This window comes from Zosterops lateralis, assembly GCF_965231275.1.
Source record: "Zosterops lateralis genome assembly, chromosome: 13".
Lineage (NCBI taxonomy): Eukaryota > Metazoa > Chordata > Aves > Passeriformes > Zosteropidae > Zosterops > Zosterops lateralis.
Genome location: NC_139773.1, coordinates 10,770,356 through 10,784,145, shown reverse-complemented (window position 1 = coordinate 10,784,145; position 13,790 = coordinate 10,770,356). Strand labels below are relative to the sequence as shown.

At 39.3% G+C, this 13,790-nt stretch overlaps 1 protein-coding gene across 7 annotated transcripts in view; it reads right to left on the bottom strand.

Annotated features, from left to right (window-relative positions):
* Positions 1–13,790, bottom strand: part of PDE8A (phosphodiesterase 8A) — a 155,588-nt gene that overhangs the window by 21,323 nt on the left and 120,475 nt on the right. For all 7 annotated transcript variants that reach the window (XM_083871356.1, XM_083871360.1, XM_083871355.1 and 4 more), the window contains exons 8-17: positions 13,251–13,388; positions 8,856–8,944; positions 8,220–8,271; positions 8,077–8,119; positions 7,064–7,141; positions 6,049–6,119; positions 5,307–5,471; positions 2,865–2,913; positions 2,400–2,535; positions 668–866 (exon numbers count right to left, since the gene is read on the bottom strand). In XM_083871356.1, coding sequence (XP_083727482.1) covers positions 668–866; positions 2,400–2,535; positions 2,865–2,913; positions 5,307–5,471; positions 6,049–6,119; positions 7,064–7,141; positions 8,077–8,119; positions 8,220–8,271; positions 8,856–8,944; positions 13,251–13,388 — 1,020 coding nt within the window. The remainder of the gene's footprint in view (positions 1–667; positions 867–2,399; positions 2,536–2,864; positions 2,914–5,306; positions 5,472–6,048; positions 6,120–7,063; positions 7,142–8,076; positions 8,120–8,219; positions 8,272–8,855; positions 8,945–13,250; positions 13,389–13,790) is intronic.

The following is a 13,790-nucleotide window of genomic DNA, read 5'->3' as shown; positions in this document are numbered from 1 at the left end:
AGAATTTCTACCCAATACTGTGACTCAGAAATGTGTCCCACCACTCTGCTGCACACACACCAAGCACTGCTTCATTCCCCTTCTCCAGTCTGGCCATGTGAGAGCAAAAGTTGCTCTGATTTATTCTGGTTGTCAGTGGCTCTATAATACCCTAGTGGGTGTTATGATAGTGACAAGTAATTTTTTTCAATATTCTCCTCCAATGCAGTCTCTATAAGCCTTAGGGCATCTTCTCCAGTGGGTGATATAGCCTACTTTATGGCCTATATTGTCCTGGGAGTCTTTTTCAAAATGACCATCACAAGGCATAAGAGATGGTAATTTGTCACATTAAATCTGTATTTGGCATTTACCATCACAAAAGTAATTATGTCATTAGTTCACCTATCTGAGAAAGTTTAACTATATGAAGAAGTTTTACTTGAAAAGATTTTCTTATTCTCCCATCAAGAATTGTTCAATTCTGTAATATTAGTATCCATCCTTCTACATATACTATAAGAGAGATCCTAGAATTTACATAAAGCAGCCCAGTTCTTTGACCTCAGAATTGCCAAACTGGTTGGCACCAGGCACACATTTGGCTTTTGAATCTGTTTCTGAGAGATCCTTCTTTGCTTGCATCTCTATTTCCCACCTACACGGTTTCTCATAAACATGGACTCACCTTTACTCTTTCTTTAGACAAGAAGTAAGCAGTAGCGTGCAGTACATCTGCTGAATGAGTAGAATTATGGTAGGAGTTGGAGGAATGGTAGTTAGCCTCAATAACTTGTAACCATGACCTCAGAGTGGATTCTGAACAGTTTAGGAATTCACAGATTCCAAAGCGAGCAAATATTTTGAGACCCAGATAAACCAAAGGCCTGTGGAGAAAAATAAACAGAAAGTTTTAAAATGAATGCAGCTGAAAGAATATTATATAGCATAAACATGAGGAATTCACACAGCATTTTTAGCTAATGACATATGAAATTATGTATAAGGACTCGTTACAGAATTATTGTGTCATATACTAGAATTGAAACATATATAAAGTCAAATCCCCCCTAATCCCCCCCAGTGTCAGACAAAGGTGTCTCCAGGTTTCTCTGTCAGGGAGCTGTAATGCACTAAAATATAATTAATTATCCTGGCTTTATTACCATATGTCTGCTTGGACTTAAGGCAATACTAGTAATATATTCATATGGCTGGGATAATTAAGTTACTGCAATATACCCATTAAATGTTGTAAATCACACAAACTGACTGTATTTTTACATTTTTCTTTTTAATTACTTATCTGTATTACTTCATTAGAAATCAAAATGCAGCAAAAAAAGAAAACCTAAAGCAAATGGATGTAAATACCTTCATTTAAAATAGAATAATTTTAAAGAAGAATAAAACCCTTGGGTGTTTTGCACCTTTTTGGCTCATAAAACCACAGTGAAGTGCATATTTTTTAACTAAGTGCCAGGTATCTTTCTTAGACTTTGGTGTTGAATAACTTTCAAAGCTCTCACAGATCTAGGATTTTGACAAAGGGTTTAAGATAGTCAATTCATTGCAGGATCTGGCCTCCAAATTAGTGTCTCCCCAAAGCTTTTACTTAAGACAAAGCATGATATATGAAACTAGACCCAAAAGGGGAACTTTTGATAAGCATCAGAAAATAAACCCAAGGATTTAAACAGAAAGAACAATTTACAGTCTTAGGGGGAGCCTTTGCTACTAATGAAGTACAGTCTATCAAAGCTGCTGATCTGCTTTTGAAAAATCCTATGATGGAAATTTGTATGCCCTGCTTTTTATCAGTTAATGTTCTTCAGTTAAGCTTATACATAAAATGTAACCTGCCAAGATCTTAGAATAAAGACTTTCCTCTAATCCCAGAGAAAAGTGGGATTCTGCTGGGAATGGTAATGGGAATTCTGCTGAAAAGCTATATTGGAACTGTTCAGGAATAAAACCTACCCAATCAAATGGAAAGAAAATAAAACCTGATCTGTATCAACTGATCAAATCAAGACCAGCATGTTGACTCAGCGTGTAGTTTTCCATAATAGGAATTTGAATCCCCACAAGGAAATAATTTGATTTGTATAACTTTTTTATTACTGAATAAAGGAAGGCTTTAAAAATTATGCTGTATTGCCATTATACTATACCAAAGATATATAATCTTCACTTATATCCACTGGGAATTTGCAGGAAATAGAGCATGATGAAACAGAAGATATTTAAGATGCATACACAACTAGAAATGACAATGAGAAAATTTCAAACATCTGACATTGAAAATAAAATTAATTCAGTTTTAAAAGCACAGGTAGAGAACTTAAGGATCTGATTACAGGATGACATTTAAGTCACTTTTCAGCAACTTCAGTTTATGAGCTCTTGCATTTACTGACCTTTTATGGGTGGCAGCCTCAAGTTCAAAGATATCAAAATCCCACTGTTCCTCATTTTCCATTGCCTGTGTTATCCGTGGGGGTATGTCATTGAGGGAGATCGGAGAGCTCAGACTGCCAGCGACCTGATGAGTTTCTTTTGAGGAATACAGTTATTACTATGTGTATTTATTAACAGTATGTTAAGTAGTATATTTAATAGTGAGATAAAAATTTACTGAATGACCATGCTTTCTTTTCTGTAGTTAACACCCAGATCAATAATGCTGCAGAAAAATGCTTAGATAGAAAAACGCAAAAAAAAACCCCAAAAATGCAAAAAAACCCAAAACCAAAACAAACAAAAAACAAACAAACAAACAAAGCAAAAAAAGCTCATAAAAATGACATCTAATCACATTTCCCCTGTTTCTTAAATTTCTGAACATGTTTTAGCGTCTCAGTAGCTGCCAAATTAAAACTTACGTTTTGCTGACAATATGTATTCGTTCCCTGATAATCTTCGTAAACCATCCTGTTAAATAAAAGTTGCAAGTTAAATAGAGGGTATTGCACAATAGGTCTAATGACACCAGGGAGTAGCACAACAGCTTCAGAGAAGCCTGACTGCAGCCTGTCAGAGCCATCTGAGCTGCCTCTCCCATATTTGTTTGCACTGTTCAGATTCACCTGGTTTACATACAGTTTTTAACAGATGAGGAGCTGCAGGCTAGGGGATACAATATGGGCTCAGATGGGTAAAAATTAAAGTTTCTCAGGTACAAATTGAGGTCTAGAATTGCAGCCTCACACGTGTCCTTGTCTGGCCAACATGCACACCAGTTGTGGGTCTGTGCCTCAAAGCAGACACGGTGTGTGCACACGCTTGAACCAACAAGCAAAGGTGGGAGGGAATGGATGAAAACATTCCCCTGCTCCCCTGCCCTGGTATTGGCAGATCCAGTCACCTCAGCTGCAGAAAAATCTCACAACTGCAGAGGAACAAATTACTCTGAGGCTTCCTTTCCAGCACACAGAACATGTGCTTGTTTATTCTTCAGTTCAGTGCCTCCTAGGCTTAATTCTGGCATGCTGCCTAGATGTGAACACTGAGATGATGGATTAAAACTAACAGAATTATGTATTTAATATTTACTTTTCGTTTCATAATTCTAAATGCTGTGGCCCAAATCCTGCTTGCTCTTTTGAGGTTACAGCTGTTAGCTCATGTTTAGCCCATGATGTAAAAAACCCACAGTGTTCAAAAAAAAATATTTATGAATGCACCTTACTAAAAATGTTATTCACACCAAGTATAGCAGAAGTAAATGTGGATGCTGTATCTGAACATGGAATAACTGCTCTTAAAAGAACTGCTATATCTAATCTTTATTTTCACATTTGTAAGTAAATGAGTCTGGAGTTTTGTGATTTAAAAGGAAAGAGAGTACAACAGTGGCTGTTCAATAGAACTGCTATGACACAAATATTTAGGTCACCAGATGCTGCCTATCATTTAGAATCAAAGATTAGTTTTTAAGAGTTGAAATAGCAGGTGTAATTGTATCTGGTAAATCCATCTTTGAACTCCAAATGCCCTTCCTGCTTGAAAGTTCAAATCCAATAACATATTACTTGTTTCCTTCTCAGACATAACTTCTGAATGCAAATGGAATGATATAATTCTGTTTTCAGCAGACCATTTGATGGAAAAATGTTTCTCTCCAATAACTTTAAAACTCATACCATGCCATATGCTCTGAAATTAATTTTCTCAGCTTTTCTTATTGCTCCATAAAAGAGCCTTGGGTTTATTTTTAGTAAGGATTTTATATTTCACAATATTGTTATCTTCATGTTCATGGACCAAATATAATCAGGATACAAATGCAGATAAGAATCAACAATACACAGAAAGGAGAAAACAGTTGAGTTTATGGGCTCTTATGTATTTAGCAGGAGAAAAGAGTCACCTCAAGACTAAGGATTGTATATATCAATATTCTTCCTATAGTTTTATAGTTAAAGTAAAAATAAATTTTGTCTACTCAGTAAATACAACCCAATATGAACCATTCAGGTCTTCTCCTGGAATTCCTGGAGTCTCCCACATGTTTCTTCTGATTAGATATTTGCTGTGGTATTTTTAAAGGTAAAAACACACTATTTAAAAATAAACTATTTGAAGATTCTTATAGACACTGCAAAGGCATCATGATAGTTCCAACATGACATTGTAATAGCCCAGAGGCATCTCTGAAAAGCTCACATTTTTTAGGCCTTTTTGCATCCAACACACTGTAATTTTTTTTCCTGATCTAGCCTTTCATATGCAGCCTACAGACTAATGAGAACACATATCCCTAGGGCACAGGTAACATTCATCTAAACTCATCTCATTACCATCAGGAGGGTCAGACTCCAGGCTCTGAAGGGTTGGGTTCAGTTCTTGCTTCTCTATGTGCTCTTTAACTTTGGTTACAAGTACAAATATAATCCAAGAAACAGCAATAAAAATATGTATTTTGCATTCCTTTGAAAACACATTCTTTTGATAGACTGAAAAGCCCCCCCCCAAAGCATGTCATTCTAATCCTCATTAATAAATACAAGTATGTGGTTCTCTTTCTTTCTTCCTCTCCCATCTATTCCTTACTCAAACAAATTACATTTAAAAAAAATAAATAGTTTTTACTTTCCATTTTTAGCTAAACTAATGTTTTAAAGGGGCTGGTCAATTTTCTTCCCATTTTCAGAGCTACATTATTCAAGTAGGGGGAGAAAATCCACAAAAAGAGACGTCTGCGGTTTTTCCTGAAAATTTGGCATTGTAGAGATAGAGCACATGGCAGATGATAAAGATCAAGTAACTGGGAAAATCAGGCAGCCAACATTAATCAAGAGCTATTCATGGCAGTAAATACTTACTGTCATTAACCCTCCAACAAGGTCACTTGTATGTGGATCCTCATCTTTTGTCCCCAGTTGTGGAGAGTACAATTCAGTGGTTCTTAAAATCTCCAAAGCCCGGTCTAAAGCTTCTGCAACTGGCATGGGACTGCTCTCTTGTGCAGCATTGATGATGTTTATTACCTAATGCAGCATCAGACATATTGTGAACTTAGAAGTGTTTTTAAAAAAACAGATACATTCATTAATTACTATGGAAAACTTAGGAAAATAACAAGATCTGAAACTTTAATCCACATGGGGGGAAATCAAAATGAAAGGGATGTTACTGAAATGCTGATGTTTGCTATTGACTCTGGGAATAAGATCGTGGCCTTAGAGACAGCAATCTTATTAATCACTTTCCCCTCCAAGGCACAGCTTCAAAATGTCTCTGAATGGATTTAATGTAACTTTGTCCCACTTGCCTCTCACAATTTGCTTAAGAGCTGATTTTTGACAAATCCTTCAATGGTTTCAGAAAGCAGTTGACAATGCATAAGTAAGGAGGAGGAACCCCAGTGCCTCCTTAAAAAGGACCATGTGATGGCTGACCCCATGGATGACACTCTACCAAGCAGGTTTGGGAGATCTTTGTTTGGAGCCTTTTTGAAACTACAGCAATGGGCAGGTGGAAGAGAGGAAGGAGCTGCACCAGAGGTTGGTGCTGTCCTGGAGCCTCCTGCCCCAGTGCTGCAGCACAGCCCAGCTGTGACTTTACCTTGGTGATGGGAGCTTCGATAGTCATGGAATGGACCCTGGCCATGGAGGAGCGGCGCCGCTGGGAGCTGCCTGTGTGCAAAACAGAGCAGAATTTGTACCCTGACTGCAGAGACAAGGCCTGACAGGAGGATCACCCAGGAACTCCTGAGGCCTTTTCTGCACTGCTTACCCTGCTGTGCCTTTCAGAGGCAATCTACTGCAGAATGCACAAGTGCAAAGAGATGCTGGCTGAACCACGGATGTCCTTGATTAGAGATAAGTGGCTGTAACAGCCTGTCAAAATCATGGCTTTGCTTTATTATTTTAACTGATTAAAATATTCAGTTACAAAGTCCTTTAAAGGCTATACAGATGTGTGTATATAAACTGGCAGGCACAGGTAGGCAACCACTGAATTTAGATTATTACAGGATATATCTACTCTTGCTGCCTGATGCAATCTGGCAAGTCATAATGAGTCAGCTTCCAAGCTGAGGTAAATCACTGAAGCTCTTCTGAAGTGGGTACCTATGCCAAATAAAAACAGCAGAGGTTCTGGCCTATTCTTCATTGGAAATTTAAAAACAAATGTCTTCTATCAGCAATTTTGGTTCTGCAGAGAAAAGATCAAGATGTGATTTTTCTGGATATTGTGCTACCTCTAAAATGCAGAGACTGTTACTCATTGTGCTGAGTGGTTCTTATGAAGATCAATGCTATTTTTGCTATACTGGAACATGACTGTGTTCTCACTGCCACCGACATGCTTCACTAGTATATGCTGCCTAGACTGTGATGAGGTATGATTTAACAAAAGCATGTAAGTGTCAGCAACAGTTTTGAGTATGTGACTCATCTATCAAGTTTGGGGTGATCTAACAGAGCAAAATACAACACAGTGAAAACAAAACTAAGAAAAAAGTATCTTTATGTCTTTATCAAGGGAAGAGGTAAGAAATGTAATAATTTATGTATTGGGTTTGCATGACAACTCTAACTCAGCCAGACCCAACAGGATGAGTTGTTTCACATACCATCACTCCCACGTGATGTTGTGGATCTGACATCCAGGGATCCTTTCCTCATGTCTTTGTGTCTGCAAGTCTGAGTATCTGTGAAGAAAATGATATTGCATAATGACACAAAGTTTTGCCTAAGATGTATGTTAAAGGAACTGAAGCTCAGAAAAGCCTGGCAGCAGCTGAAGTGACATTGACCTCAATGTTTCAGCACGTGAGAGCTGATCAAAGTGCCTTTTAAAGCTCTTGTCCTATTACACTGTCCAGTCAAGTTCTCAGGCAGAACATGCCTAAATGTCTATGCACAAGGAAACAGTGTGGAGAGAAAAGATCCTCTCTTGCCACTGTGACACAATTGCAGTTGTGAACACGACTTGTGCATCACACCTGAGTTCACTCAAGTAAGCACCAGGCACTGGTGGGCCAAAGCAGAGCACATGCCAGCAAACAGGGCAGTGTATCCCAGGTTCCCTGTGGACTCCAGGATTCAGCCTGTGCTAAGAATACAGTTAACAAGTACCTACAGCATGGATGCCAAGGATGTCCTAACTGAAGTGCTGATATGTGGGATGAGAGTAAATGATAGTGTTGGTCATCCTCATTTCCACCCACATGCAAATTCCCCACAACGCATCAGAAAGCAATGCAGGCACAGGTGCCATCTGCTACAGAGCAGCCACAGCAACACCATGACATGAGAGCATCCTTCTCATTTCTAATTCTGTAACAGGGATCCACCACCTACAACTGAACTGTGGCACTGAATCCAGCAACACCATCATACCAACTTGGGGCCCTGTGACAGTGTTCTCAAAGGTGGTTTGCTTTATGCCACCTCTAAAGTAAGTGAGGCAGGTAGAGAGGGGCTTGTATTTACTTTCCTGCCTTTTGAGTTGGATTCTCAGCTTATCACTAGGTAAATAGGACTGTTCTGTGAAACTGTGTTTTCAGTCAAATCACCACCAATGTCCTTTATTCTCTCCCCAGGTAATGTCTCCACTTTTTGGGACAGAAGAAACGTGTCGTACCTGTTTGAGATTCAGCTTGAATACATTCACACGTCTTCTCCACCTACAATTCAGTATGAGAAATCCAGTTAGTCAGAACTTTGCCATTATTTTGTCATACTTAGGGCTCAAACTAAAGTGAGCATAGCACTATTTTCACTTACCTTATTGTTGTCATTGCACAGTCTACTAATTGACACATAGTGTCTAATCTTTCTGTAGGCAAAAAACAGTGTGTTAATTCCCATCCAAACCTCGGCTCTTATTCAGTGCTGATACTTGGGTGCTCCAAAGGCTCAATTTGGGGACTAAGTGGAAATTGCATAAAAATCTAGAGATGCTTGAATCTTTCCCATGATCAAAGCACACAGTGCCCTCATCCCATGACAACCCTTGGCAACAGCCATGAAAGGAGCACAGAAAAGTGAGCATGGAAGGACACTCAGTGAAACAGGATGCAGGTCCTGGTGACACCAACACGAAGCACAGAAAGACAGGAGGCTGCAGTTGCACTTCCGGGAGAATTAGAGGAGTAGAATTAGAAGTCAGAATCACAAGTGAGCACATCTGCATATTTGTCTCCTTTTGGGGAAGAATTAGTAGAATTTCACTTTCCCTGCACACAGCATGTAAAGTTGATTTTGCCCCAAGGAATTAAGCACAGAGGTCTGAGGCACCCTTCCTTGCATAAGCTTTCATTATACTCAGTAGCAGGATAATCCAATATCTGCTGAAGGCAACTGAACTCTAAACTGAGCCTTCATTCAGACACAAATCATGACTTTAGCTTTCACACTTACCCTCCCTGTCCAATGACAGGTAGTATCTTCACATTTTGTTGTATGCTATCTCCGTTTTTCTTTTTCGCATAGTACATTCCTTGCCATTCCTGAAAAAATAATTCAAGTGGAAGGAAGTTCAGATAAAACACAAAGAGAAGCTGTATCTTCATACCTTCTTTCACTGAAAGCTGTCTCACAATATAAAACCAGGCAGGACTGGTTAAACTGGGCTCAAACCCTCAAATCTTTCCCCTGTAAGTAACCATAAGTCACTGTATTGCTGCCAATGCATGGACAACTTCCAGAGGAGCAGCCTGGGAATACTCTGATGGCAACACCTGCACCTCAGGAGCTGTGAGAATTAGCTGTGTTCTCTTCCCCATCCTACCTCAATGGTGTTGTGGGTCATTTTGGGGAGAGCTGGCAAAGAGCCCCATGAGAGCAGGAGCTCCAAGCAGCCTCTGCCTGGAGCAGAGTCCCCCTGGGCTGAAGGGTCCCCCCAGGGACCCAGGACAGGGAGGTCACTGCAAAGCTGTTACACCACCTGATCTCCTTCCCTGCTGGATACACCATCTCTCCTGCATGGCTGGGATGTTTTATCATGGGCTAACATTAAATGTATCTGTGGCTAAAAGTGCTTTGGTATCCCAGCCCATTTACGTTCCATACTGCTAGTTTACTATCAAATACAGCAGAGATTTATTCTGTTTCTTTTAAAGCAGAAGAGAGTCCAGTGGAATAGCTCCAGGATTCTGCCTCCCCTCTAAAAGCACTCTGGTTTTAGGATTGCCTATGTGTTCCTATCCCTAGAATAGCTGTTGGTGGTCTTTTTTAACAGATGCATATTTTGAGCTGGGCATTTACTAAATACCAAGTGATCAATGAATAATTGAATCCATCTTGCATGTTCACTTAATACAAACTGCTCAGGCCAATTGCTGTATTTTGATTGAGTTCAACAAGCTGTAGATCAGATCTTATGTATGTATTTATTTATGTGAGACTGACAGATTTCACAGTCAAGCAGGCCAGAACACCAGTACAGAGAGAATAGTTTTACATTTATGTTGATGGAGCCAGCAAATAAAGACTCCAGCCCACAGAAAACTGCATGGTGACAGGCTGTACAGAAAAAAAAAATATTAAAGGCTTTTCTGAGGATCTGTCAGAGAAGAGAACTGTGGACAACAAACTGTGTAGTGAGCATAATGTCTTCTGTGAGCTGCTTGAGGAATACAAATGAAGATAAAGCAAGCACCACAAAATTCAGTGCTCTCATAATTAAAAGTATGCACATCAATAGTTTCCTGACAACCAGGATGAGGTAGAGATGAGTAATTGATCTCTAACCCAGGTAATAAACCCAGGATGTGCACAAAGGGGTGAAGTCATAAACTACAGATTGGATAATTCCCTCATTGAAAGTACATCCTTTTCAAGGCAGGTTATTCACTAATGTGTTCTTCTTAGTCAACAGATTGATTTTTCAACTTGTGAATTTCTAAAACCTGTGAAACTGTGGCAGGAAATGTGTTAGGGAAAAGGTCAGTGCAATTCTGAGAAACAGGAGGTCCAAGCCAAACTCCTGCTGGTAGGTGAAGTTCTCCCAGGGATGTCACTTAAACATATTTTAAGAACACCATATGCTCTCTCCCAGAGCCCCTGTCAGCAATCCAGCAGAGAAGAGCTATTCCCAAGACGTGCTGTCAGTCAAGCCCATGGTTATGTCTGCACTGGAGACACACAAGCACCGTGACCAGTCCCTGCTGTGGGGAGTGCCGGGATCAAACAAGAGCAAACACCACACACAGCAAACCCCACAGTGTCATTCCTTACAGAGGGAATCAATGCTCAGCTTTCAAACTCCATGCAGAAGGCCAAGGCAGACATTTATCCACTGAGCACTCTCACAGGCACAGTAAGGAAGCCCTCAGTTCAGCCTTCCTTTTAGACTGGGGCTTCTTGCACTAGACAGCAAAGTTCAGCAAACTGCTTGCAGAAAACAGAGCAAACCAAAACAAACACAAGATGTCATCAACACAATCTCACAGAACTGAAGGCTGAGCTAAGAAAGGTTCTGCTGCAGACCTTTATCACAGAGTGTGATGGCTCTCCCATCCCCTCTGGAGAGACCCTGCTAACAGCTCCCAAAGAGTGAGAGGAATTGCATGTCTTGTCTGCTTTATCAGTAGCTGTTTGTCTCACTTAAGAAAAAGCAAAACTAAGAGCAAACTGCAGAGATCAGAGGCATCAAGAGCTCTAATCAGAATTGCACATTTCATCTTAATGGATGCAATCTGAATCATGAAACAGAAGAATGAAGAAAAGCACAACTCTTTTTAAACTCCTCAAGTATGGATGGATGAACATTTCAATAACATTGACTTCTGGCAAATTGCAGCCAGCTGTAGTAAGAAAAAATTAACTTCCAGAGATATGTTTTTTGCTAAGAGAAACAACATCCTGACCCAAGAATCCCTATGTACCTTGCAATTACCAATTTTTGAATATAAACCCATGATTTTCTGTTTGAATATACTGAACTTGCTCACAGCACTGCACTTGTCAGCACAAGAGGTGAAATGCTGGAAGAGCTGATCTTCCTAAATTCTATTTAAAGAAAAGATAAATTTCATACAACTTAGATTTTTAGAAATATCAGAAAAACTTGCTTTCTATTATTTTTATGACTGTTAATATAGTACCACATTTGTTCGAAACAGAAAAGTTAAACCTGTTGACAGGAGATTATCACAGGAACAGATAGTTTCCTTTTTTTGATATGCTGTAACCTACAGTAGCCAAAATATGACCTATTGTAGTGAGAAGCTGTCTTTTAAATTTAGGATATAAAGAAATCACAAGCCTGAAAACTACACACAGACCATGTCAGAATGATCCAGGTAGCTCAGGCATCTCTGAAAATGCTGTAATATCTTGTTACAAATGACTTCAAAACTTCATGTATTTTGAAAGTTGTTGCTCGCAGTTAACCTCTCCTTGCAAATGATTCCTGTAATAATTTAATTGGTGATTAATTTTTATATTAATATATGAATGTAAGGTTGTATAGATTACATATTATAAAGTGTTCCAGAGGGAAACACAGAATACTTGCAAACAGAATATATCCACCTAAAACTGCTTCAGCTGTTCCAGACAGACAGGTTTAAGTAGGCAGCATTTCATTAGCCCTCACTGTTGAAGCCACACAGTCAGGAGTAAAATTAGTACATGGAAGGAAATGTGTTAGATTTAGATTTCTATCATTCATAGAGTAAAATACATTGCCATTATTAATTAAACTTTTATCAGCTCACTAAAATATTAAAAATCTTATCACTTTATGTCATGAGAATTGATGGTGTGGATTTAAAGCCTGACGCATCTAATGTATTTGAATTACAGCTTAATAAATACTCCCTCCTAACATCAGTTTTGTATTGCACACATTTAGTGAAATAATTTCAGTCAGGCAACAGAGGTGTGGAGCACCATAATCCAAACTACTGTCTGTTGCTGGGATTTCTTCCAACAGGCCAGCACACGTGGAAATGAGCAACACAATCTCCTTGAAATGGAGAATCTGCACCCAGCTTTGGCCACTGAGTGCTGTGTCAGCTCCCTGACCTACAGAGAATGACTCATCACAACTCTGAATTTGTGCTTTTGCATCCCTGTCTAGATCCAGAGTGCCATGATTCACTTTGGCATCTCCCTGCTCTGTGCCACTGCTGTCCTGCTTCCCAGGACAATCCCTGTGGCCCAGCCAGCTCTCCTGAGCCTGGGCCATGGAGCATCAGCAAACACAGCCCTTCCCAAATCTCTCTGTGCAGCCTCCATGACCTCCTCCCTACAGGGCACAGTGTCATGTTCAATGACATCAGAAACCAGCTCACCTCGGTGCAATGAACGTTTCTAATGGAAATCCATTAGACAGCTCCCATGCCATTAGGGAATTAAACAGATTGGCAGCTGGCAGCTGACACTGCCTATCACTTTCAAGTGATATTGCAAATGTCTCCTTGGTATTTTTATATTCTGAACTTGTAAATCAGCTTTCACATTTCATGGTGAAATCCTTCAATATGGTACTTTTCTCATTTACATAGCACCAGATAACATGTGCATCCATCTCATTTTTCTGAAGTACTCCCACACCATTTGCTATGAACAGCATAAATTATAAAGAAATGCAGTAAGGCACTTATTTTTGTAAAACAAGTATCTCTACCAAGCAAAGAAAGAGAAAGAAGCCCTTAAAAAATGAACTATTTTTTACTTCCTGTTCTTGTTTTAAGTAAGTTGCAAATGCTATGTGTCTGTGAAGCTGCAAGTCACAATGTGTATCACTGCTGGACTACAATAACTTTTACAGGTAGCAAATAAAAGTCATACAATGCCATTACTCACCTTTCCTATCTTTATGCAGGAATTAATAGTATCTAGGAAATCAGCTTTTTTTTCATTTATAGGCACTTCTGTTGATTCCTTTTCTGTTAGTTCACCTATTTGATAGCCCATCATTGTCTCAAAAGCAGGATTTACATACTGTGAAATAAAAAAAAACAAATATCCATTCAGCAGTATACTTAAAGCACAACAGAATCCCTTGTTTTGTTTGCTTAACCAGGAGACCTCTTTCCCAGCCTGCAATAAATGTCTGCATGTACTATTCCTTCCTGAGAGAGATTTTTTTCTTTGTGAAGCAAACCAGGAATTTCCATGCTAGAATAGTTATGCACAGTGTGTGCATGTCAGCAAAGAGAGGGAAATTATGCAAACAGCTGAGTATCACATATCCACAGAGTTTAGACAGACAACATTAATTCCTGAAAAATGGGCTCTGTCAGTTCCCAAACCAAAAAAACCTCAAACCTACCTCAGCGTTCCTAAAAATCACAAACTGGATGGTGGAATACCATAGGAATATTATCCATATCTATTGGCAAA